General features: G+C 39.3%; 2 protein-coding genes across 14 annotated transcripts in view; both read left to right on the forward strand.

The window, feature by feature from the left end:
* Positions 1-4,773, forward strand: part of CALD1 (caldesmon 1) — a 188,924-nt gene extending 184,151 nt beyond the window's left edge. For 9 of the 13 annotated variants that reach the window (XM_030308483.1, XM_030308479.1, XM_030308478.1 and 6 more), the window contains one exon: positions 2,415-4,773. In XM_030308483.1, coding sequence (XP_030164343.1) covers positions 2,415-2,423 — 9 coding nt within the window. In that variant the 3' untranslated portion in view covers positions 2,424-4,773. The remainder of the gene's footprint in view (positions 1-2,414) is intronic. The other 4 variants (XM_030308480.1, XM_032592453.1, XM_032592452.1 and 1 more) reach the window with 1 other exon arrangement.
* A 10,138-nt stretch (positions 4,774-14,911) lies between these two features.
* The window catches only part of AGBL3 (ATP/GTP binding protein like 3), a 71,431-nt gene continuing 60,221 nt past the window's right edge, over positions 14,912-26,121 (forward strand). The window contains exons 1-4 of the mRNA XM_030308499.1: positions 14,912-14,971; positions 15,899-16,006; positions 16,944-17,004; positions 20,000-20,185. Coding sequence (XP_030164359.1) covers positions 15,908-16,006; positions 16,944-17,004; positions 20,000-20,185 — 346 coding nt within the window. The 5' untranslated portion in view covers positions 14,912-14,971; positions 15,899-15,907. The remainder of the gene's footprint in view (positions 14,972-15,898; positions 16,007-16,943; positions 17,005-19,999; positions 20,186-26,121) is intronic.

Here is a 26,121-nt window from a genome sequence, read left to right on the forward strand (position 1 = left end):
GGAGTGTTGACTACAGAGGTCGTGTCATATAAGCATGGTCTGTAACTTCCTTACACGGTCCAGGCTTGGAGCCACAGGCATTTGAAGATCACCTGGGGAAAAACGTCTGTCTCCGTGAATGGCTCCAAAGCTGCTTTCTGGAACTATTACCTTGCCAGCAGCCTACGACCTAAGGTTGCTATGGCAAAAAGTTAAAATAGTATTTAAAAGTTAGGCAAAACTTGCTACCCTATGAAAACTTATAGTTAAGAGTGCTTGGATTTGTCTTTTTTGGGGGGTAGGGAGGGTCTTCTGGTCAAAGGCTATGCTCATTCTTCACACAGGAGGCTCTGGACAATATCTAAATGATGCACAGACTGAAAATAAGCCAATTCAACTTCTAATTGTAGCCCTTCCCCAACTCAAGCAACAAGCCCAGTCTTCTTTTTTTAATAGAGGAAAAATTGAAAAGAGAGAAATCAGAGAGCAACTAATAAGCAGTATTAGAACAGTGTGCTTATGGGTCAATTTAGAAGCACTTTTCTAGCAAACCCAGAACGAGGAACACCTCAAAGGCAACCAGAAGATTTCTACAGTTTCTCAAGTGAGAGAATCACTTCCCCTTCCCTACCTTCTACAGGCTCCTAAGTCTGGCACAGCTGCCTAAATGTGTTGTTCCATCTCTTGATCGGTTATTGATTGCTCTTACATTCCATTAAAATCCACTAGCCCAGTCTCTCTACTTATGGTGAGTTTTAAACAAGTTTTCTAAGTCATGGCTAAATATATTAGAAGTACCTAGTAATAATTATCACCACTACAAACCACTAACGCTTTCTGAGTGTCTGCTCTATGCAAGGGACTGTTCTACTTTCTTAAGCTACATTATCTCAACTACCCTGTGAAGTGGGTTTTATTATTACTTCCATTTAGAGCTGAGGAAAACAAAGCACAGAGAGATGAACTTTCCCAAAGCCACACAGCAAATAAGCTAGCAAAGCCTGCATTGAAACTGAGGCAATCTGGTCTGAGCCTACATTCTTAACCATTATGCATGCTGCTTGCTTTTGAAGATTGCATATTTAGCAGAAAATATAAAGTTTTAAAGTTCTTTGCTCAGTTTTCTCCTGGTGGAGGAGGGTAGGGGGATCGTTTATTAGTTTCTTTTTTCAGGCAAAGAATGAACTTTTGTTGACTTAAGCCATTATGGTCCTTCTAGCATCTCAGAAGTGGCGGTCCAAATGTGTATGTAGTTGGATTTCTGAGTAGAGGGTATCAGCTGTCTGTAACCCATCAGTACCAGTTTAAAGGAGCCTCTCCAGAGGATAACATTCCTCTGAGCCAGGCTTCTGGAAAGTGGAATACAGATATAATCTGGAATGGTAAAACTCAAGAGAACTCCACTAATGTTCAATACAACATAAACAGTACTCCTTGGAATTATGCAACATGGTGGTACAGGTGGGAAGGTGACAGGGTGAGTGCCCCCTTCTCCTCAGTCTATAACACAAAAGTCTCTGTACAGTAGTAATGATGATAGTAATAATAATAATATTAATAAAACCATGAGGCCCAGAGATGGGTTTATGCAGTAGCAGAGTAGATGGCTTCTTTGCTCCAAAATGTCAAGCTCACTACATGTCATGCAGTCATTCCTTTGAAATGGAAGTACTCATTTGAAAATGCAGATTCACAGCACTAATAGTTGTGGCTACATCAGTAAGGACTTTTAGTAAGGGCCAGATAAGTTTCGAGGGTAGGGATGTTAAGAACAGAAAGGAAGAGGGGTGCCTGGATGGCTCAGTCAGTTTAATGTCCAACTTCAGCTCAGATCATGATCTCATGGTTCATGAGTTCAAGCCCCGCATCAGGCTCTGTGCTGACAGCTCAGAGTCTGGAGCCTGCTTCAGAGTCTGTATCTCCCTCTCTCTGCCCCTCACCTGCTCATGCTCTGTCTCACTCTTTCTCTCTCTCTCAAAAATAAATAAACACTAAAAAAATATATTTAAAAAAAAGAATAGAAGGGAAGAAATAAAAAATAACACATTCCACTTCTCCATTGTCCTTGACTTGGCCAAGACTGAGCCATTCAGTCACGTGTGCCTGTTCTGGAAAACACACTACAGATTCCTGGCCCTTCAAGTGGAGTTTAAAAAAAAAACAAACAACTCCTTGACTATGAATGTCACAAACAAGGCTAAAAACCAAGATAGGGAAGGGGAAATATAAAAAAGAAAGAAAGAAGAAAGTAAAAAAATCAACAGAAGAGAGGGTAGACTAGAAGATGAGGAGCATATTTGAATAGAATACCAGCAATAATCCCCCCTTTCATAAATATTTATTCCTGCCATATTACAGTTATTTTTTTCTTCTTCTGACACAAAACATCTCGCTGAAACACCACGGCTTCTGGATTTAAAGCTCTCTTCTCTTAGCAGGTTTGAGACAATTCAAGAAAGAACCCAAAGTAGCCGCTTCAAGATGCTGGACCAGCTCAGTTGAAGAGGGCTAGTTTGCTCTGTTTTATATTTATGTTGATTTACTAAATTGAGTTCATTTCCTTTTGTTTTATTTTTCATTATCCCAGTAAACCCATGTATATTATCACTATATTTAATAATCACAGTCTAGAGGTGTTCATGGTAAAGTACTGCCTTTGCACAGGAGCCTGTTTCTAAAGAAACCCATGCTGTGAAATAGAGACTTTCCTACTGATCATCATAACTCTGTGTCTGAACAGTGATACCAACCACGTCAGAAGTCAACAAAAGGAGATTCAAGTTGAAAATTGCCTGAGGAATGTGTGCAGTGTCCAGAAAAACGAACCATAGTGGTTTCGTTTTTTTTTTTTTTATTTTAAATACAGAAGTCATGTTATTTCTGCACTTTAGAATAAAGCATGGAAGAAATTATCTCAGTGGGCAATTGTAACACTTTCTGAAAGTAACCCGTTTCAGATTTGAGATACTACAATAATCTTTAAAAAAATGTCTTAAAAAAAAAAAAAAAGATGTACTGTTAAGGTATTACTTTTTTCATGCTGATGAATATCTAAATTGGTTTATGATGTTAGCTGACATTGGTACTGATTCTTTAGGTTGGTTGCTTTGTGGATTTCTTTGGTAGTGATAGCGAACCACATTTTAGATGACCTGATCATGTATGTATGTGCATACACATATACAAACACACTAATGGTAGAAAGCTTTTTTATGTGCTAGACTATTATATTTAGCAGTATGTCCTTGTAACTAGCCAATATCACAGCTTTTTAAAAACTAAAGATCACAATATTATATTAATATTTCATATTTGCCAATAGAGACATGGCAGAATAGGTATTGATATGTTTCCAGTGCCCGCTAACCTGTAAGAAGAAAAGAGAGATTAGAAGTGTCAAAATGAGTTGGCATTTTCTATAAAACATAGTATTTAGTTTATAATTAAAAGCAATCTTGAAGTCCAGTGTGAATTGTACTAAATCTACCATCTGGGTCAAACTCAAAGCTTGCTCAGAACTGTATTCTATTCTTAATATCAAGTCCGCAGTAGGTTGGCTTAGATGACAAATGAGGTCTCTCCCTTCTCTAAAATTTAAAGACAAGAATTTTAGTTGCAAATTGTACAGATTGGAATTCTACATATGGATATACTATGACCAACATTGGCTAATGTCTGGAAGCAGAGAAGAAAAGTGAGCAAGAGCCAATATTTAGGAGTCATGACAGTACTTCCATTCTTAACGGACTGAAATGCCTTTTAAATTAAACTTTTCTATTTTTTTTAGTCATTGGTACTTGTCATAAGTTGATAACGTGTTGAATTTTGAAAAACTCTATGTACCTTTTATTAGTTTTACCTTTTACCCCCAAGTCTATTGACTTGTCATTTTTACATTTTACACACACAATCTAGATATCAGATCTTATTTTAGCTTATAAGTGTTCCTCTATTCTTCACAATGGATGACAAAAGAGTACTCCAGTGTCTTGGAAATACGTTCTAGCGTAGAGATATACATACAGTGTAATTCTATAAACTTATACCTCATTTGACTTAACCAAAAGTGTCTTAGTCTCAATTCCTGCCACAATGGGGGAGCCTCGCAAATGCCTCTTTTCTAATCTATGGTATTGCCCTGGAAGAACTTGCCAGGGCAAGGCTGGCATGAGAAGTGACCACTGCCTTTCAAAGTCTATTTTCCTCGTAAACCAGTAAAGAGCTGTTGAATCCTGTAGCTGTAGCACACCTGGGCCAAAGGAAGGAAAGCCACAAGGATTGCACAGGTCATGCCCCTATGACAGAGTAGACATGAGTCTATGATAAAATGAACTAGAATTCACATGCAGTGCCTAATTTAGCACCAACTCCCATAATTGGAGTGAAATGGATCAAAGTTTGAATTAAGGCCGATGGTGAGGTAACATTGCTTTGTTGTACTTTTGAATAAGAGCTTCTCTTGATCACTATTATATATTTTTTCTAGAAAGTCTAAAGTTGAGAAGAGAATATATCGATCCTGACTTTTATTCCAATACTGGATGGAATAAGTTTTAGGGTAGAACTTTGTTCAGTTTGGATTTAATCTTTTGAAAAATAAATTCCTTGTTTACTTGTTTGATTACAGTTCTCTTTGTTATCTTTAAGAAGTAAGACTGCAAGGTGACTAGCATGTTCTGTGAATCTGCCATTCCTAAAAATTTTATAAACACTTGATATTTTTCACCGATAATTGATCGCTGCAATAAATATATATTGTGAAAATGCATCCACAATAAATGGAATTCCTCCAAATGTCTTTGCCTTGTGTATTTTTATGTACTATACTGATTACAAATAAGAGTTGTATCTGTTTTAACAAAGATGGTGGTATAGCAAAATGTATATTTCAGATTGAGTCTTGGTTTCACTCTTTAAAAAAGAAAAGCCACTTCATATTTTTAAAGTAATTCTTATTACAGGCAATGTTATAATAAAATAGTGAAAATTGCTCTGATATGGACACGGATCAAATATGTATAGAAAAGGTTGAAAGAGGGATTAAAAAAATTCTCCTTCCAAAAAAATTATCAAATCTTCCCCCATCCTCCCTCATTCCCCATCTTGTCATACACCACCCTCTTCTTCCTAAGATGGGAGTACTGGTTCCCCAAAGGTAGTACCTTTTATAGTAGAAGTGGCCATTTAATATATACCCTTCATTTGTAGAATACTTACTATTTGCAATGCACTGACAATTACATTTAAATCCAAAGATTTTTTTCAGAGTAATTTTCCATATGTATGTAACACTGTTGGCATATATGAGGTTCTTTTCATAAAGGTTTAAATTGTGAGCCCAGAATTCCTGAACAGGCCTCTAAATCTTGCCCATAAGATTGGATAGAATTAGCCAAGTTACTGCAACTTAAAAAATAATTAGTACTTTTTACTTCTACGTCCTAACAAGAAGGGCAATCAGTTTTAATGGTTACCAGAGGGGAGGTGGCTAGGAGTGTAGGTGAAATAGTTGAAGGGGACTAAGAGTACACTTACTGTGAAATGAGCACAAGGTGTTGAATAGAATTGTTGAATTGCTATATTGTACATCTGAAACCAATATACTACTGTATGTTAACTATAAAAAAAAAAAGACAACAAGGTAATTGTCATCAAAGCCCATTCACAAAATTAAATAATGAGAAGAATACAGTCTGGTATTGGTGCCAAACTAATAGGATTAGGAATGGACGGAATTTAATTTTACAACGTGCATATTCAGATTATAAATTTAAAGAGTCTGTTGTAGAAACGGATCTGTATTATAGGGTTTTTTCATACCCTTGCTTCCACGTGTGCTCCAAATAGAAGAGTGGATTTTTAAAAATCTCATGACCCTAAATACGTGTTCTTCCATAGGACCAAGGAAATGACCTAACAAGGTCTTGACTTAAGTGCTCTATTTGTGTCAAGCTTATTAATCATGTTGTCCAACATTCTATATCCTTACTGATTTTTTTTTGTTCCATATCTACTATTGAGAAAGGCATGTGAAAATCTCCCCATTTGATTGTGGATTTGTCTATTTTTTCCTTGTAATTTTGTTAATTTTGCTTTCCATATTTTAAGATAATGTTTTAGGTGCATGTGCAAATCTAGAATCGTTGTGTCTTTCTGGTTAATTGAATATTTTAACATTATGAAGTAACACTCTGTTTGCGTAGTGAAGATTTTTGCCTTAAAGTTTATGTTTTCTATTAATATTGCTACAGTGGCTTTCTTTTGGTTAACACTTGCATGATGTAACTTTTCCCACCCCTTTACTTTCAGCCTTTGTGTAGCCTTTAGTTTTAGATGTATGTCTTTAAAAATCATATGGTTTGGGTTCAGGCTTTAGTCTAGTCTGATTATCTTTGAGTTTTACCTGAAATATTTAGTCCTTTTATATTTAATGTGATATTTTCTCATTCAAATAGTATCTTAGTTATGTGCTGCCTGTTCGATGCACTTTTTCTCTCTTGCCTTTATGCCAGGGCTACTTCTGCTTCAGAGCATACAGTGATCTACAAGAGGCAGCTAAAAGGCTGAGGTAGACTTTTGGCAATCCAGTGGGGCCAAAAGAAAAAAAGAATATTCTGTCAAAGATGAGGACTTGTGAAACTACTTCCCACTTATGGGTCTACAGAGAGCTGCCTCCTGAAAGTAAGGGTGAGCTTGAAATAATCTGGTCCTTACACATTGCCACCTTCCTACTTTTGGGGAACAACTGTATTATTCTAGTGGGGAGATAAATGATAGGTGATAGATATTAAAAGTTACAAAATATTGAGTAACAACTCAAGAATTTAAGAGAAAATATCACAAGGTTCTAGGACATAACTGTCAAAGAATTGTGTAGTACATGATTGTCACTGTTTAGAGAGGGGAGAAAATATTTCAGCGTGGGGTAATAAAAGAAAAGTATTTGCCTTATATTCTTTGGTACCCCCAAAAATATACCCAGTGCACCACACATAATGGTGTTTGATAAGTGATATGGTGATTTCATGAGCAACCTAGTTTATAAACTCTCTTCTGGATGTACTGCTGTCAAGTTTTAGACTTGACAAGTTTTAGAGTTTTTAGACTTCTGAGAGGTTTATTTGTTTAATAACATTTTTGTTTCCAGATTTATAATTACTTTGTCATCTCAGCCCTGCGTTTCAGCTCCATGAAGATGGCTGGCCTCTTGCTTAACTCAATGCGGATTTAATAGCAGAGTTTTACCAAGACATGCTTTTAGTGATGTTGGCTTTTGCTACGTTGAAATATGATTACCCAAAACTGTCTCATTAAAATATGTTGTAGAAGGCCCAACTGGTCAATTCTGGCTGGATAAAGAAGATTCATTCAATAAACTCATATGGAATGTACTAAGATAAAAATTATGTGAAAGAACTATAGTCATACAGAACACAACATTAATTTCTTAGCTAGTTTTTAGCCTTACCTAGCATTCTTCCACACAAACCTACTTTTCTTAGAACAAATACTGTCTTTTGTACATCTGGTGCCTGTCAAGTGTAGCATCACAGGTGCTTTGAGTTTTTTCAAATGATGGAAATCAGCTGTCCTAAGTGCACTGGGGTTTCTAAATCCTTGGTAAACATCAGAATCAATGGTAGAAATCATGGAAATATGTAGTTTCCAGTCCCAGGAGATTCTTATTTAGTAGGTCTAGAGCTGAGTTGTAGAATACTGCTTTGCTATTCAAATACCTATTTGTAAAATGCAGATTCTGATACAATAGGAGTGGGGAGGGCCTGAGATTCTGCATTTCTAATAGGTTCCCAGGTGATGCTGCAGTGGCTTGGCTGCTGCATTGGGGAACACATTTCAAGTAGCAAGGTCTCTCACCCTAGGCTCTGTGTGGGAATGTGTGCTCCAAAGATTCTCACTAAAAACAACAGAATCAGATCACTTGCTATGATATAACACTTTATGTATGAACTGTCAATCCTTACATCAACCTTAGAACATAGGTGCCATTTATTATCTCCATTCTATAAGGAAACTGAGACCCAGAGAGATTAATAACTTACCCACGGCCATATGGCTAAGTATTCTGGTTCCAGAGTCCACACTCTTAACCCCCTATGCTAGTTTTTCTCAAACTTCAGGGTGCATCAGGGTCCTCTGGATGGCTTGTTAGAGCACAGATTGCACCACCTCAGAGTTTCTGATTCAGGTGTGAGGATTGGCATTTCTGACAAATTCTCACATGATGCTAATGCTGCTCAGGTCCCAAGGATCGCACTGAAAACCAACCCTCTTTGCCAGACTGATTCCAATTTTCCCAAGAATACATCTTGGAAACTGACATCCCTCATGCCCATCAGGCCTGTGTTTTCCAATTACTTGCTGAATATTTTTACCCAAATCTCTCCAGAAGATGCTCTGTACATTCTGATCTGTGTTCTCATATTGTTCCTTATCTAACATATCAGCCTTATTTCTTTCCCTTTGTAAGTTCACTGAAACCAAGCTTGAGTCCACTTCATCTGAAAAACTTACCCTATGACCTCAGCACACCCACTGTTATCTGAACCTTTATTCTGGTTAGCTATTTAATACCCCCTGTAGAGCGCCTGCCTTGTGAACATTAGGCACTGGACTAGACAATCAGAATGCAAAGGGGAAGCTCAGACCTTCCCTTCTAAAGGCTCAGAAACTATTAGAGAAAGCTACATGTTGACATTACTGTTTGGTGAGTCCTAAGCAGAGATTTATACCAAGTGTTATAGTCATACAGCAGAAGAATCCTCAACTCAAGATGGATCCTGCTGGCTCAACCAGAGCGTATTTTCCTCATTGACAATCACCAGATCTTACAGCACCCTTAGTTCTTAGCACTACACCTTTCACATGCTAAACACTCAGCAAAATTTTTATACATATTCATTGAAGACCTACAAATGTTAGTCAACATTAGGCACTAGACATACAAAGATAACTAAAGGCCTAGCCCCTGCCCTTAAGGGGCTTTGATATTAAGTAGTAGGAAACAGAAATGAATAGGTAAAATGCAATAATGTGTTGACGTTATGACAGGGGTAGGTTAAGACAGAGGCCCAGAGGACAGGGTTGTCTAAAAGAAACTCAAAAGGGTACTTCTGGGACAAAGGTGGCCAGCTGCTCCTAAGAAGGCTAACTGGGTGACATTAACATGCTTCAGTTCAAGCTCTGCTATTAAGCTTTACAGCCTGAAAAAACGATTTGGTCAGCATCCAGAGAAGGAATCTATTTCTCTTCTTTTATGGCTGTACCAGTAAATTAGCCAAGCTCAGAAACCCAGTATACTATATAAAGTCAGAATGGCAGTGCACTCGTTTGCAATGAGAAATTGCCTTTATGGGAACCCTAGGCTCCTGTGACCAGCATTATTTTTCTGTGAGCTGAGGTGCTATTTCCAAGGGAGGGGGCTTCCAGGAGAATCACTAAAGACTAGACGTGTCTGACTGAAGGGGAGGCTGGCATTTTGCTTCCTGTTGGATGGCTGCCTAGCCAGGAGTTGGCTAATTTGTCTCTATGCTACCTGAGCTCACAGAACAGGGAATTGAAAAGAACCAGCTAGATAGGACAGCACTGTGCCAGTGTACAGAAGATGGATAGGTCCCATATGTGCCCACCAGTCCTAGAGCTGCTTGTGAAGATGACACTGGGTCAGTGGTGACACTCTTTCATCATGTAGGGATCATCACAACAAGGCAAGTAGATGCCCAAGTATCAGAGTGATATGGTATCATTGTCACCAACTGGAGGTCCATTGGTCAAATGATAATGACAGCTAACATTTATTGGGTCCTTACCATGTTCCAGGTACTTTCTAAGCACTTTACATGTTATTCACTCATCTAAGCCTCACAACAACCCTACAGGATAGGCGCTACAGATCTCTCTTGACTTATGATAGGGTTACATCCCAACAAACCCACCATAAGTTGAAAATATCCTAGGTTGAAAATGCATTTAACACACCTAACCCGTCAAACATCATTGCTTAGACTAGCCTACCTTAAACATGTATAAGTCTACATTTATATCAGCCAACAGCTGGGCAAATTATGTAACACAAAGCCTATTTGATAACAAAGCATTGGATATCTCTTGTGATTTACTGACTATTGTACTGAAAGTGAAAAACAGGATGGTTGAATGGGGACAGAATGGTTGTAAGTATATTGATTGTTGATCCTCATGACTTTGTGGCTGACTGAGAGCTGTGGCTCCCTGCCACTGCCCAGCATCATGAGAGAGGACCATCCTGCATATGGCTAACCCAGGAAAAGATTCAAATTCAAAATTCCAGGTATGGTTTCTCCTGAAATCATATTGCTTTCATACCATTGTAAAATTGAAAAATCATAAGTTGAACCATCGTAGGTAGGGGACCTTCTGTACTTTATTATCCTCACCCTACATGAAAATAAATTGAGGCACAGAGAAGGTAAAGAATTTTCTCAAGATCATACAGCTATTAAGTGGCAGAATATTTGACCCCAGGCAGTTGGCTCCTGAGCCCACGCGCCTAATCTCTATTCCCCACCGTCTCTCACAAGAGATTGTTACTGCCTTGGAGTGTGCCTTGAAGAAAGCCTCTCGTTAGGGGGCACGTCAGAGTCACCAACCTCATGGGGCCCACAAAGAGCAAGAACAGCACTTGAGACCAACTGTGTAGACTGCAATTGGGCCCAGTTAGAGACATTTGCCCTCTCCCTCCCCAGCCCCTGCTCATCCTAACACAAGGACCTGGCACGTGGAAGGAAGCCAGGATGAATGTAAATAGGAAAACACCAACTCATTCCCACTTCCCAAGACATCAGAGGTAGGGATAGATCTAGGCTGCCAGGGCTTGCGGGGGGAGGGGGGAGAAGGAGGAAGATTTGATTCCAGTTTGAAACTGACATTTAAAACGTGCTTAACACTAAATGTCAGAATAAAAATCTTAAATAGAAAAATGAAACTTTTAGTAGCTGAAAGTGGCTAGCAAGTTTTGGACTGTGGCAACACATCCTCCGTGGAAAACGGGATTTCTCCACTGCACAGTTCAGAGGCAGTTATCGGTGGGGGTGGGGGTGGGGAACCATTTCATGGTTTTTGTCCTGAGACTTCACACTCAGCATGGGAACCATTCCTTCTCTTTTGAGGTGATTCATCCTATCCATGATTTGTTGAGCAGGCAGGGGGCATTCTTACTTACTAGCCTCATTTCCAAGTGTTTAGGAGAATAATGCTTCACTATAGTCTCCAGATTTAGACACATTATACAAACTAATAATACAAACTAACTGAACCAATGATAGAGAGATTAGGAAGGACTTCACTATGGGGATGACACTTGAGCTGAGTCTTGGTTAGTTAATTGCCTGGGACGGATCTCAAGGTTTGAGCTTGGAAACAGTTTGAGAAGTCTGGCCCTATAGCAGGACATTCTAAACCCAGATCATCTGAGGAAAGCCAAGATGGGTACTTGAGCACCCCAGGGCTCTCAGGACTTAGTATGGCTTCCTCAGCCAAACTGTGACAAGACCTTTATAGCCATATAACCGATAACTTCTGTGATGTCACAAATAACTCCTGATTGCCCTAGTCACTGCATTTAAGTCTCTGCTCAACAAATTCAAAGTGATAAACTTACACAAAATAAGTTACAGTCCTAACACAACTTACATTTGGGCATGTTGCTAAAGAGAATTTTCCTCCTGATTCCCACACTAGTAATTGTGCTCTTTATTGTTTTAGTTTTTCTTTTCCTCTTTTCTTGCTCTTGTTATAGTGCCTTTTATACTGCAGGCTTAGAGTAGATAAACTCACCAGAAAACAGGAGGAGGGGAAGTTGGTGCAGGAGTAAAGTTGCCTTGCCAAGAAGCCAAAGTTGTCTATATAAGGAGTCCGTCCTGTGAGCTTCTCAAGATAAGATTATAGGAAACGGGAACAAAATTTCAGACCGACAGAACGTCCTTAGTAGAAGCTCACTCCAGGCCTTACTTTCATTCTACTTAAGGAATTTCACTGTATACTACCATCTGAAATAAAGAAAAAAAAAAAAAAAAAAAAAAAAAGTTAAAAAGAAGCAGGTAGTTAAAACCATTTAAAATTTACTTAAGAAACCCTAATGAAACCTCTTTCATGATAATGATACTGGCTCCAGCTAGGTTTCACCTCAACAGGACTGCCTAGTGTAATTCTTAACCCTGTCTTGTCTCAGAGCCTTTGTCCTTGCCACTTTCCCTACCTGGCAAGGTCTTCTCTGGACATCAGTACGGCTCATCCCTCTGCTTTTGGTCTCTGCTCAAATGACTCCTGGTTACAGAAGCTTCCTGGACACCCTATCGAAAGAGCTACCCTAGGACACCTGGCTGGCTCAGAGCATGTGACTCTTGATCTCATGGTCCTGAGTTTGAGCCCCATGTTGAGTGTGGAGTTTATGAGAGAGAGAGAGAGAGAGAGAGCGAGCGAGCAAGAGCGCTACCCCTACCAAGGCCCACCCACCCAGAGTACTTCCAATGCTCTTTATTTTTCCCTGCTTTATTTCTCTCCATAGCAGTTATCATCACCTGAGGGAGTGTTTTTAATTGGTTTGCCTGTCTTCTCCCATAACCTCCATGAGGAATGTCTGTTTGGTTTCCTGCAACAGCCTTACACAGCAACAATCTCTGACTAGTAGGGGGATTTCAATAAAAATTAGTTGAATGAATGAGAGAATAAATGATTATGGTTTTCAAAGTTTTTTAAATCCCTCAACATTTATTTATGCGCTAAAATAATGTTCATCTATAGGATTACTTGAAATATGATCATGTAAATATTTGGACTAAAAATCATGAGACTTAAAGTCGCTGCTCTGCCTTTAATTTCCTGTGTCCCCTGGTTAGACCATTTCTTGGGGCTTCTTCACCTTGTTTATCTGACATTCAATGGCTTGCAACCATGACTCTAAAGTCCAACAGAAAAAGAGTCCGTATTTAAATATTCTTTGCGCAGGTCACCTTTAGTTACATACGTACGGCGTAAAACAAGGTGCAACAAGGCACCTGATGGGGTTCAGGGCAAGCATCACCACCTGCATGCCACTTGGCCTGCAGATTATTTTGAGCTGAAGACAGTGTAGGCCCAAAGGCTCAGGAGCAGCTTTTTTTTTTTTTCCAACGTTTTTTTTTTTTTAAATTTTTTATTTTTGGGACAGAGAGAGACAGAGCATGAACAGGGGAGGGGCAGAGAGAGAGGGAGGCACAGAATCGGAAACAGGCTCCAGGCTCCGAGCCATCAGCCCAGAGCCTGACGCGGGGAGCCTGACGCGGGGCTCGAACTCACGGACCGCGAGATCGTGACCTGGCTGAAGTCGGACGCTTAACCGACTGCGCCACCCAGGCGCCCCAGGAGCAGCTTTTTATAGAGTGCCCGGTCCAGGAAAACAGCCATCACCAGAGATAAGTGCAGAAAGTATGCGCTAGGGGTAGTAAGTTGGAGGGAGCTTGGCAGGGCATGTTCAATTCCTCTCTGTGTCCCATTGTCTCTGCGTGGCAAAGGCAGGTAAACATTTGTTTACCAAACATTTGCTCTTCCCATCTTCCTATGAATTGTCTTCCTGCCCTTTGACGCCCCAGACTCCACTCTCTCCTTAGTTCAGGATGGCATATGAGCCTCAGGTGCCCATCTTGGAGCCTCTCATGCCAATGTAAGGTGCCCATGTGGAAGAAATTAAACTTATTTTTCTCGTATTAATATACCAGCCAAAAGAATTTAAAAAGAGTAAAAATGTTTCCAAACATCTTAAGACTTTTTTTCAGCTACACTGGGACAACGGTTTAGACCAGGGGGAAATCAAGGTGATTTCAGGAATAACGTCTACAAGTCTCTTATGGACCAGGGTGTCTAAGTCTGTTATGGAAAGACCCCATTTAATTAGAAAAGACCATGCACGTAAAGTGATATGCGTAGCGCCTCAGAAGGTCCGAAATGCTCGATGTGTTTGCTAAAAATTATGATACTTAAAGAATCTCTGAGCTGGGAAGAATTTAGAGTTCACCCTAGTAGATCTATCACTCCTCTACCAAGTATTTAGAGAGAAGTCTCGTTTCCTGAATAAAGATTACTAGTCACACAATCGCGCAGAATGCAGTTCTGTGTGGGTGCAAATAAAGACTAACAAGGCTCAAGTCTTAACCAGTACGTTCTACTGCCTCCTTGGCTAAAGGACAATCGACGCGGAGAAGCGAAGGGACAAATCGCTACCGGCTCCTCTCCTCTCCTAAGTCCCACCCCCCCCCTCCCAGGTAGGGCGCTCCACGCTAGCGCACTTGGGGACTCTCTCCGCCCCCCCTCTCCTCGGCCCCTAGTTCCCGTCATCCTCTGGGCTCTCCCCTTCCTCTGGCCGAAATCCCGCGTGGGCTCTTCTCGGCGCTGGTCGCTAGGTGATTCCCGAGGGCGCTCGGAAGTCTCGCGAGGGCGGTCCCGTTGCTCAGGAAACGGAGGGCCTCGCCTCTCGGTGAAGGGCGTGGCTGGAGCTGTTGAACTGCCCCCGCGTTCCTTCCAGACGCTGGACCCTAGGTGTCTCCGGCGGAACGGCTGTGCCCCGCAGGGACGGGACGACTGGCCTGGGCGGAGGACTCGGGGCGGGGGCGAGGGCCCGGCCGAGGCGGCCCAGAAGGAAGAGACTTCGCAGACGGGCCGCCCCCTGCGGGAAGTGAGCGCGCGTGGAAAGACCGCGCGTCCCAGAAAATGAGCTCCTCCCCACACTGCCTGGTCCAGAAGTGAGCGTGGGAGGCACCCCTTGCAGACACAACTTGGGGCTTAAAAGTCCTTCCCACTGAGAAAGTCACCGTACCTGTCCGCAGACCCGCCCTGCGTGGCTGGGCATGGAAACGCCTGCTTTTGCCTCGTCTGCTTCAGCCGTGGAAGACACACAGGAAGCTCCCATTAGATAATCTGTGTGTGTGTGTGGCTTTCCTGAAGTTCAGGTTTCACTACTCAGGTCAGCACGTTGGTGTGCCTCCTATGTTCATGTTAGGAAATAGAGCCAGGATTTATGCCACGTTTTCCAAATTTGGAATTGTGACGATCCCCCCAGGCTGAAACTTCAGTCTCTTAATACTGGAGGTGTCATCTCTATTGCATGAGTTATTTGCTCTCTGTAGAGAGAGGAGCATAAACCAATAGATTCGAAATTGGTAAATTCCTTTAGTCTCAAAAAGAATAGAGTCTGGCAAGGAATTTGGTATTCCGTTGTCTTAACCACTTGGGAGGATGTTTGCATGGAAGTAGTCACCGCCAATACAACCTTCGGATAGCTATTGAGATTTAAGTAAGAATAATTGAATATTAGAACAGAGACCGTATCTTACAGAATAGTAACCAAAATCTAAGGAGAAAAGTCTGTTGTAGTCATTTGAACTTTTGGTCAATTGAAAACTAAAGCAGAAAAAAAAGATTTTTTTTAAGCTATGCTGTTAGATATCATTGCCTGAGTGACTATAATTTTACTTTGACCCATGATCTTTGTATTTTTGTATTTTTACTTTATTTATTTATTTATTTTTGATCCATGATCTTTTTAAATGCCTCAGGATCATTCCGAACTTACTATGCTGTGCGGTATTGGGAATACAGGATGTGAATGATTTGGCTGTGTAGCCTGGAAATTTCTTTTTCCAATACATTATTTACTTGATTAGCCTTTGCTTGTGATTTTTGCCTCTTTTTCATGGAAATGGAAAATGTCTTCAGTTTTTTGAAATTGAATGTCTAATTAGCTGTGTCCTAATATAGCTTTTAGAGAAGCCTGTTGTCACTATTAATTAAATACAATTGAATAAAAGGTTGGGGTACTCATTTAATGTAATAAACACCTTCAGCTTAAACAGAAAACTGTCAAATAAGTTCCCTAGAAATTGTTTTACAGCCTACCTACATGATAAAAGAAATTTCAAGCCAGATATTGCCAGAAATGTCAGAAGATTCAGAAAAGGAAGAATATTCAGACAGAACGATCAGTGATGAAGATGAATCAGTATGTTTTTCTCAACTTCATTCCACTTAATTTCAGATAAACCGTATGTTATAAAATATAAATTTCCCGGTAAAAATATTACAAAATCAGTTGGATGTGAAAATCAATTCGATGTTTAAATCACTTGTCACTGAAGTTCGAAAATAATTTGAAAGCCAAGATGTTGCTGTGTGCAGTATGCCCTGTCTAGAAAGAGAGCCTGGATTGGTATTGTTGTTTAGAAAATATTTTGGCTAAGATTCTTCTCAGTTTTACTTAAAAGTGTGTATAAAATCATTACTAAGGTTTTATTTTTATAATTCTTCTTCACTTACGTCTGTGTTACATCATAATATGTATCATAATACTGCAGCCTTCTATGTTCTAAATCTACTGTTTGTCACCATAATAGGTTTAATGTGGCTCTGATGTAACAAAGGGACACGGAAGAAGAAAAAGGGAAAAACAAAGCACAGTATTTCAAAAGAGTTTGCCTGGTTCTAGTACATATTTCTGAGAGATATCCTTCACATTTTAGTAAAATATAAATTACCATGTATCTAAGTTAAGGTCCCAAAATAAGCTCCCTATTAACCCTCTCAGTCTATGGCTTTTTGTGCTTCTTTTCTTTTAATTTTATTCGTAGTTTAAATTGGGTTGCCAAGTTTACCAAGAATCTTTAAACTTTATTCCCTCCCTGCAATCATTAATCTGACCTTACCCAATGAAAGAAGGAGGATGAAAGATAAAGGCTGGAAGGTTTGAGGATATTTGAAGTGTTTGGCACTTTGAGACTGGTAGTCCCTAATAATCCTTTAATTTTTTTCATTTATTAAAGATTAAAAAGAGGCACTCAATTCTCACTACTAAAATAGATGTAAAAATTTTCTGGATTTGGAAGCTGTTGGTTTTTAAAAAAATATTTTAAAAGAATATTTTAAAACTCTTTTTGTTTTAGGATGAGGATAACTTCATGAAATTTGTAAGCGAAGATATCCATCAGTGTGCACTTTTAACAGGTTTGAACTTATCCATATTTTCTTCCTTCCCTTTATGATAAAACCTTGAGTGAATAAATAGCAAATGAAAAATTCACTCAAGGTCCATGAAAAATAAGAAAATGAAGAAACTAGAAAAAAAGATTGAATAATATAGGAATGTATTCTGATACTGGATAAGGATAGAAAATGTATCCACTCTTATAAGAATCTTTTGGAGCTCAAACTGTGAAGGTTTTAGGTAAACCCGATATTGAATGAAACTGAATAAAAGTGGTCATTACTTTATGAAGGACTACGCTTAACATAAAGATTTACATAGGCATTTCTTTAAATAATTAGCTCTTAAATTTACAGTATGACTCGAGTTACAGTACACAGTGTTTTTAAAGTACATTTTTATTTTTTTTAATGTTTATTTTTTTTATCTTTTAAATTTTTTTTTTCAACGTTTATTTATTTTTGGGACAGAGAGAGACAGAGCATGAACGGGGGAGGGGCAGAGAGAGAGGGAGACACAGAATCGGAAACAGGCTCCAGGCTCCGAGCCATCAGCCCAGAGCCCGACGCGGGGCTCGAACTCACGGACCGCGAGATCGTGACCTGGCTGAAGTCGGACACTTAACCGACTGCGCCACCCAGGCGCCCCAATGTTTATTTATTTTTGAGACACGGAGACAGAGCAGAGCGCGAGTGGGGGGAGGGGCAGAGAGAGAGGGAGACACAGAATCTGAAACAGGCTCCAGGTTCTGAGCTGTCAGCACAGAGCCTGATGTGGGGCTCGAACCCACCAACCGTGAGATCATGACCTGAGCCGAAGTCAGACGCTTAACTGACTGAGCCACCCAGGCGCCCCTATAATACATCTTTTTTTTTAAATGAAGTTTGCTTGTACAGAGTTTTTTTAATAAAGCCATTCACTTGCAAAAGTGCATATATGTGGAATCTTTGTGTATACTTGATTTTTAAAAAATGTATACATTTAGGGGCGCCTGGGTGGCGCAGTCGGTTAAGCGTCCGACTTCAGCCAGGTCACGATCTCGCGGTCCGTGAGTTCGAGCCCCGCGTCGGGCTCTGGGCTGATGGCTCAGAGCCTGGAGCCTGTTTCCGATTCTATGTCTCCCTCTCTCTCTGCCCCTCCCCCGTTCATGCTCTGTCTCTCTCTGTCCCAAAAATAAATAAACGTTGAAAAAAAAAAAATTTAAAAAAAAAAAAATGTATACATTTAGAGTTTTAAAATAAAATATTTCTTCTAAATATCCACATATCTATCACAGATGATCTGAAATTGAAGATAAGGCCTTAATTCTTTTTTCTTCTCTCTCTCTCTCTCTTTCTATCGTAAAAGTCTTTCGAGATACCTACTATTCTCAGTTTGGTATGTATCCCTCTAGACCTTTTTCTTTGCACTTACACACATATATCTATGCCCATACTCATAAAATATTTGTAGTACTAGTTTATGGGCATCTTGCCACCCTTTTTTGCTTTTTAAAATTTTGCCAATCTGTTGGGAAAAAAGGAGGTAACTCACTGTTCTAACCAGTGTGGTCTTTATTGCTGAAGAAATTGAGAATTATTCCATATGCTTGTCTATTTATGTTTCCTCTTATAATGAATTCCCTGTTATAGTAATCCTTTGTTAATGTTGCTTCCATGACTTAGAATTATTTTGATGTTAAGTTTATCATTATTCATTTGTGGCTCTTTATTTTAAATCTGTTTAAGCTACAGAGGCCTTCCCTACCCCAAGGTCATTATTATAATCATATAAGTTTTCTCTAAATACTTTGAATTTTGTATTTAATTTCTCTATAATTTACACTCATGAGCAGTATGAGATATTGATCTAGTTTTATTTCCTAATTCATAGCTACCTTGCCATTTTTGAGTCATACTGTAAATTAGACAAAATGTGGTCTCTTCACATCATGAAAAACTAGATGCTTAATAACTGTTGAAAAAATGGATCTAAATAACAATCCTGAGAAGTAGCAGGGAATATTATTATTCCTTATTTACATATAGTAAAATTTATGTTCCGAGAGGCTGCATTAGCCAAGAAAAATCATATAGAAACAAAGTGGTGGAATAGAACTCAGTTGGTCTGACATCTAGTCCAGCTTGATATATCTGTTATCGTACAAAAATAGCCCAAAACTAAATCTAGGTAAAAAGCCACATTTTAGAGATAGGAGAGCAAGAGGAGTCAGACAAATGGAAAACGAAATATGTGAAAGGGAGAAAACAGGAAAGTATAGCATCATAAAAGACAAGGTACATGAGGGGTGATTATCCACATCAAATTGATGCCCCACAGTTATCCCATTGAAAGAGACAGGGCCTCTGCGCTGCCTACTTGTGTTGTATTCTTTGTGAATTATGTGCTTGGGGTTGTGTCACACAGGGACCCTAGAATGAGCACTGAGAAAAATTTGTGACAGAGTTCACTAGCAACCCTTGAGAATATTCTTCCAGTAGGCGGTGAGGAATTATGATCGTGGACAAATCGTTGCCTCAGTGTGATTAAGTTTAAGAAGACTCAGCAGTAAACAGTTTGCTAGAATAACTGCGAGAAATAAATGTTTTTGGAGTAGCACGGAATTTAGCATAAAATAATAGTATCTGAGGTCAAAAACTACTTTTTAGCTATTGTAAAGCTCAATTGTTACAAAATTTCAATAGTAATTTTTATTTATTTATTTTTTATTTTTTAGAGAGAGAGGGAGCAAGGGATGGGCAGAGGGAGAGGGATAGAATCTTAAGCATAGGCCGACTCAGGTCTCCATCTCATAACCATGAGATCATGACCTGAGCCAAAATCATGCGTTGGAAGCTTAACCGACTGAGCCACCCAGGTGCCCCAGTAATTTTATTTTCTAAGTGCCATGAATTATAATATCCACAAATATTTATAAATTAATGGTACTGGGAGGGAAAAAGGAATGTATTAAAAAATTATAGAAATTGGGGCTTTGCTTCTTATCACTCATGATTGTGTTGAATCTTTTTTCAGCTAACTCTGTTGGTGACCCATTTTTCCCCCGGACTACCCAGATACTGTTGGAATATCAACTAGGGAGATGGGTGCCACGTCTTCGTGAACCACGAGATTTGTATGGTGTTTCTTCTTCTGGTCCACTGAGTCCAACACGGTGGCCGTACCACTGTGAGGTCATTGATGAAAAAGTCCAGCATATTGGTATGTTCCTAGATGTTTTTGGAATTCAAATATTAGCATACTTACTTTGCCAAACTTCATGAGGAGACTCATGGTGTTAGAACAGTGCGTTCCAACAGGAATATAACATAAGCTGTATGTATCATTTAAAATTTTCTAGTGGCCACATTTTAAAAAAGGAAAAAGGGGCCCCTGGGTGGCTCGGTTGAGTGTCCGACTTCAGCTCAGGTCATGATCTCATGTCTCATGGGTTCGAGCCCTACATCGGGCTCTGTGCTGACAGCTTGGAGCATGAGCCTGCTTCAGATTCTGTGTTCCCTCTTTCTCTCTCTCTGCCTTCTCCACTCGCACTCTGTCTCTGTCTCTCAAAAATAAACATAAAAGATATTTTTTTAAGGAAAATAAATAAGTGAAATTGATTTCAAAAATATATTTAATTTAGGGGCGCCTCGGCTCAGTCGATTAAGTGTCCAACTTCGGCTCAGGTCATGACCTGAGTCCATGAGTTCGAGCCCCACATCCGGCTCTGTGTTGACAGCTCAGAGCCTGGAGCTGCTTCAGATTCTGTGTCTCCCTCTCTCTTTGCCCCTCCCCTCTTGAGTGCTTTCTCTCTTTCAAAATTAACATTAAAAAAATTGTTTTAATATATATTTTATTTAAGCCAAATATATCCAAAATATTTTGCATTCTTTTTTTTTTCATATGAAATCTTCAAACTCTGGTGTGCATTTGCACTTGCATTTCAGTTTTAAGCCACATGTGCTTAAAAGAGGAACTTAAAACATGTGCTAGAGTTTTGTAATTCTCAACAATTCCAAATAGCATGACGGTTCTAGTCACATTCAAACTCTTACGTAGAGTGAGGTTGCAGACAGAGGGTATGCCAGATGGCTGTGTAATCTTGTTCTTTTTTTCTCCCTACCTCTTTCTCCTTCCTCTCCTGCCCTACCACCACACTGAGTATCTTCCTTCTCCTGTGTGTCTTTATCCTCTTCACCTTTTGTCTTTCTCCCTTTCGCCATTGCCCCTCCTTTCTTATTTTCTTTTTTTTTTTTTTAATTTTTTTTTCAACGTTTATTTATTTTTGGGACAGAGAGAGACAGAGCATGAACGGGGGAGGGGCAGAGAGAGAGGGAGACACAGAATCGGAAACAGGCTCCAGGCTCTGAGCCATCAGCCCAGAGCCTGACGCGGGGCTCGAACTCACGGACCGCGAGATCGTGACCTGGCTGAAGTCGGACGCTTAACCGACTGCGCCACCCAGGCGCCCCCCTTTCTTATTTTCTATCTTTGTGCCCCTTTGTCGTTTTTCTCTCCTCTCCCACTTTCTGCTTCTTTCCTTCAATGTATGTTTTATGGACGTGAAGTGTGCATATTTCAGTGAATATTTTTATGTTTCTGTATGTGTGCATTCTCATATTTAGTTTTCATTCAGTGGCTTACAGCCTTATCTCCCCAATTCTCACACACAAATGATAGAAACATTCCTATTAGCACTTCCTCATTGCCACTGTTTTCCACTTTGTGTTAATTATAGCATATTATAATGCTATAATAATATTATTGCCATGTAGAGATATTATTAGACATTCACTGGTGAGTAAAATTAAAAACCATCTATACTTACTATAATTGTCTACACTTACTTAAATTAGATGCTACTTACACATTCTTATAAACTAACTTTTCTCTTTATATTATTTGATGGAGAAAGGGTAAAGGAGAAGTCTGTCTCCCCCTCTCTGATTGACTCTCTCTCCCTCCCTCCCTCCCATCCTCCCTCTCTCTCTCCATCTCCCTCTCCCTCTGTGTGTGTGTGTGTGTGTGTGTGTGTGTGTGTATTTACATATATTTACATATATATGTGTATGTATATATGTGTGTGTATATATATATGTATATATATGTATGTATATATGTACACACACACACACACACACACACACAGGCTTCAGATGACTTCTAAGTCAAAAGTTCCAGCTGAGTGTTTATGCCCCTGTGGTCATATGGTCAAGCCAGGTTGTCAGATTCTGCCAAATGAAAACCACCAGTAGATAAACTGCCCATGGTGGGTACGAGGGGAGTTTCAGACTTTAAATAGCACATTATAAATCTTAACTGTCCTTATATTGGCCAACTGTCAAAGCTAGATGTCCATACTTCCCCGGATATAAAAATAGAGCTTTTCTGCTTTAGCTATAAATGAACTCTGTCCTACACAACTATATATCTTGAAAGTCTTCCCACATCAGCTCACATATATCAATCTTTTTTTATATAAATTGGTTTATTAGATTTAATTGGATAAACAATATTTTCTGTAACTGCTACCTTATTAATGAATTTTAGATGTTTCTAGTCTTTGGCTCTGACAAACAAAACTACATGAACATTCTTTTATATGTGTCCTATTGTGTGTGTGTGTGTGTGTGTGTGTGTGTGTGTGTGTGTGTAGTGTTGGAAGTAAATGCCTAGATTTCCGGTTAAAATAATACTGCCAAATTGCCCTCCAAGAGGAGCTGTAACAATTTGTATGAGCATGGTTGGGGTCTTCAAGATTACCCTCAGGTTCAATGATTATAGAAGGACTCCTAGGGGGCGCCTGGGTGGCGCAGTCGGTTAGGCGTCCGACTTCAGCCAGGTCACGATCTCGCGGTCCGTGAGTTCGAGCCCCGCGTCAGGCTCTGGGCTGATGGCTCAGAGCCTGGAGCCTGTTTCCGATTCTGTGTCTCCCTCTCTCTCTGCCCCTCCCCCGTTCATGCTCTGTCTCTCTCTGTCCCAAAGATGGATAAACGTTGGAAAAAAAAAAAATTTTAAAAAAAAAAAGAAGGACTCCTAGAACTCAAAAAACTGCCATACTCATGGTTATGGTTTATTACATTGAAATGATACAGATTAAAATCAGCAAAGGTTAAAAAAATCAGTAAAGGTAAAAGGTACATAGACTAGAGTCCAGGATAGATCAGGCACAAGCTCCAGTTGTCCCCTTCTAATGGTGTCTTTTGTACAGTGTTTAATACTCCCAGCCATGTGAGATAACACATGAAGTATTGCCAATCAGGAAAGCTCATCCAAGCTTTGGTATCCAGGATTTCTATGAGGGGCTGGTCACGTCTCCATGGAGTATATATATGGTTGGCCTTAGTTACTCAGTCTCTAACCTCTCCTGTTAAAACTGATAGCATATGGTATAAGTCCCTCTACCATAAGTCACATTAGTGTAAATTATCTGGTATGACCCAAAGCCCCAAGTAGACGATAGACTCTTATCAAACAGGATAGTCCAAAGTCTGAGAGGTTATCTTCTAGGAGTTTTACAAGGGTCTAACTTTTCTTTGGTATGTGCAGAGTTTGGACAACCCAGGCCTTCTGAGTTAATCCTTCATTACACCGTAAGAAGGCGTGTTTTTCCATATACCCATAAATGCCGTTTAGTTCCCTGATTTTCAACAATCTGGTGTTGTTTGCTTTATATATGTTATGTTTTAATTTATATTCTTTATTTATTAGTGACATGGAATATCTTTACATATATTTATTGGCTATTTTAGTTTTTATATTTATTTTTTTGTGGTAAGAGCACTTAGCATGAGGTCTACTCTCAGCATATTTTTAAATGTGCAATACTGTATTGTTAACTATAGGCACAATGTTGTTATAAATCTTACTCATCCAGTATTATTGAAGCTTTAAATATGTTGATTAGTAGCTCCCCGTTTTTCCCTCCTGCTGGCTCCCAGCAACCACCATTCCACTTTCGGAGTTGGACTCCGGAAATTTTAGATACTTTATGTAAGTGGAATCATGTAGTATTTGTCCTTCTGTGACTTCATTTAGCATAATGTGTCAGGGTTTATCCATGTTGTTGCATATTGAAGGATTTCATTTTTTAAGACTGAATACTGTTTCTCTGTGTGTGTGTGTGTGTGTGTGTGCGTGTGCATGTGTGTGTAGCACATTCACTTTGTATCATTTGCCCATCAATGGACATTCAGATTGTTCACACATTTTCACTAATGTGAATAGTACTGCAATGAATATGAGAGTGCTAAAGTCTCTTCAAGATCCTAATTTCAATTCTTTTGGGTAAATACCCAGTGGTTGGACTGCTGGATCATGTGGTAGTTCTGTTTTTAACTTTGGAATTTCTATACTGTTCTACACAGTGTTTGCAGCATTTTTTATTCCCACCAACAGTGTACAGGGATTCCAGTTTCTCCACTTCCTTGCCAGAACTGTTTTTTTTATTATACCCATCATAATAGGTGTGAAATGATACCTCACTGTGGCTTTGATTTTTCATTTCCCTGAAGATCAGTTAACAATGCAATCCCTATCAAAATCCCAATGGCATTTTCATAGAAATAGAAAACAACTCTAGGGGTGCCTGGGTGGCCCAGGTGATTAAGCATCCGACTCTTGATCTCAGCTCAGGTCTTGATCTTAGGGTTGTGAGTTCAAGCCCCATGTTGGGCTCTGTGCTAGGTGTGAAGCCTACTTTAAAAAACTAAAATATAAAAGGAAGGGAGGAAGGAAGAAAACTGAATGGGAAAGGGAACGGAAGTGAAGGGGGAAGGGAAGAACTCTAAAAGTCAGATGGAATCACAAAAGACCAGATAGCCAAATCAGTCTTCAGAAAGAAGAACAAAGCTGGAGACATCACACTTTTTGATTTCAAAATGTATTACAAAGCTAGAGTAATCAAAAAAGGACAGCACTGGCATAAAGAGAGACCTAGAGGCCACTGAAACAGAACAGAGAGCCCAGAAATAATTCCATGCATATACAGTCAATGAATCTTTGAAAAGAGTACCAAGAATATACAGTGAGAAAAGGATAACCCTTCAACAAATGTTGAGAAAATTGGATATCCACATGAAAAAGAGTGAAATTGACCCTTAACATCTTACAGTATGCAAAAAAAAAAAAAACCTCACAATTTATTATGGATTAAAGACTTAAACATTAGACCTGAAACTGTAAAACTCCTAGAAGAAAATATATGGAAAAAGACCTTGCTATTGTCAATGATACCATGGATATCATGCCAAAGTACAGACAGCAAAAGCAAAAATAGGTAAGTGGGACTACGTCAAACTAAAAAGCTCTGTGTGGCAAAGGGAACAATCAAAACTGAAAAAACAACCTATGGAACAGGAAAATATTTGCAAACCATATGTATGATAAAGGGTTAATCTCTAAAATACATAAGGAATTTCTACAGCTCAATAGCAAAAAAAAAAAAAAAAAAAGTAACCAGATTTAAAAACAGGCTGAGGACTTGCATAGGCATTTCTCCAGAGAAGACCCGCAATTGACCAACAGGTGTATTCATTGGCTTTTTATGTCAACTGATAAAATTCTTTGCCCATTTTGTTATTGGTCTCAAAAGTCTTTGTATACTGCTTTCTCTTAAACCCTGTCCAGCCACCGTGGAACAATCCATAGCTAGCTTGCTGGGTATGATGAGCATGAAGCAGAGATGAGCCAAGATTAGCCTACATTGTTTAGCCACCAGCCAAACCTGCAGCTTATCAAGATAAATGAGTGAACCTAACCCACCAGAAGAATCATGTAGCTGAGATAAATAAATGATTATTGTTTTGTGTCACTAAGTTTGGGGGTGGTTTCTTAAATAGTAAAAACACATATACTAGCATGGTTAGGAGTTCAGTCTCTGTAATAATAAACTATGGTCCACAGGCCAAATCTGGCCCATTATCTATTTTGAACCTTCTATTAATCATTGAAATGTGGAACATAAATTAATCTTGGAAAAGGAATATCTTTTATAATCAATACCCAAAGAATTTCTTTTAATAAAATACTATATAGTTCTGGGAGATATCAACAGATTTTCTAGTCTCAGACAAAGTTTACAGGGATAGCCAATGATATTCCATACACAGACATTAGGTTAATTCCTCCAAGAATTAAACAGGCTCCTTTTGCATTTA

Source organism: Lynx canadensis, chromosome A2 (assembly GCF_007474595.2).
Source record: "Lynx canadensis isolate LIC74 chromosome A2, mLynCan4.pri.v2, whole genome shotgun sequence".
In the NCBI taxonomy this organism is placed as follows: domain Eukaryota; kingdom Metazoa; phylum Chordata; class Mammalia; order Carnivora; family Felidae; genus Lynx; species Lynx canadensis.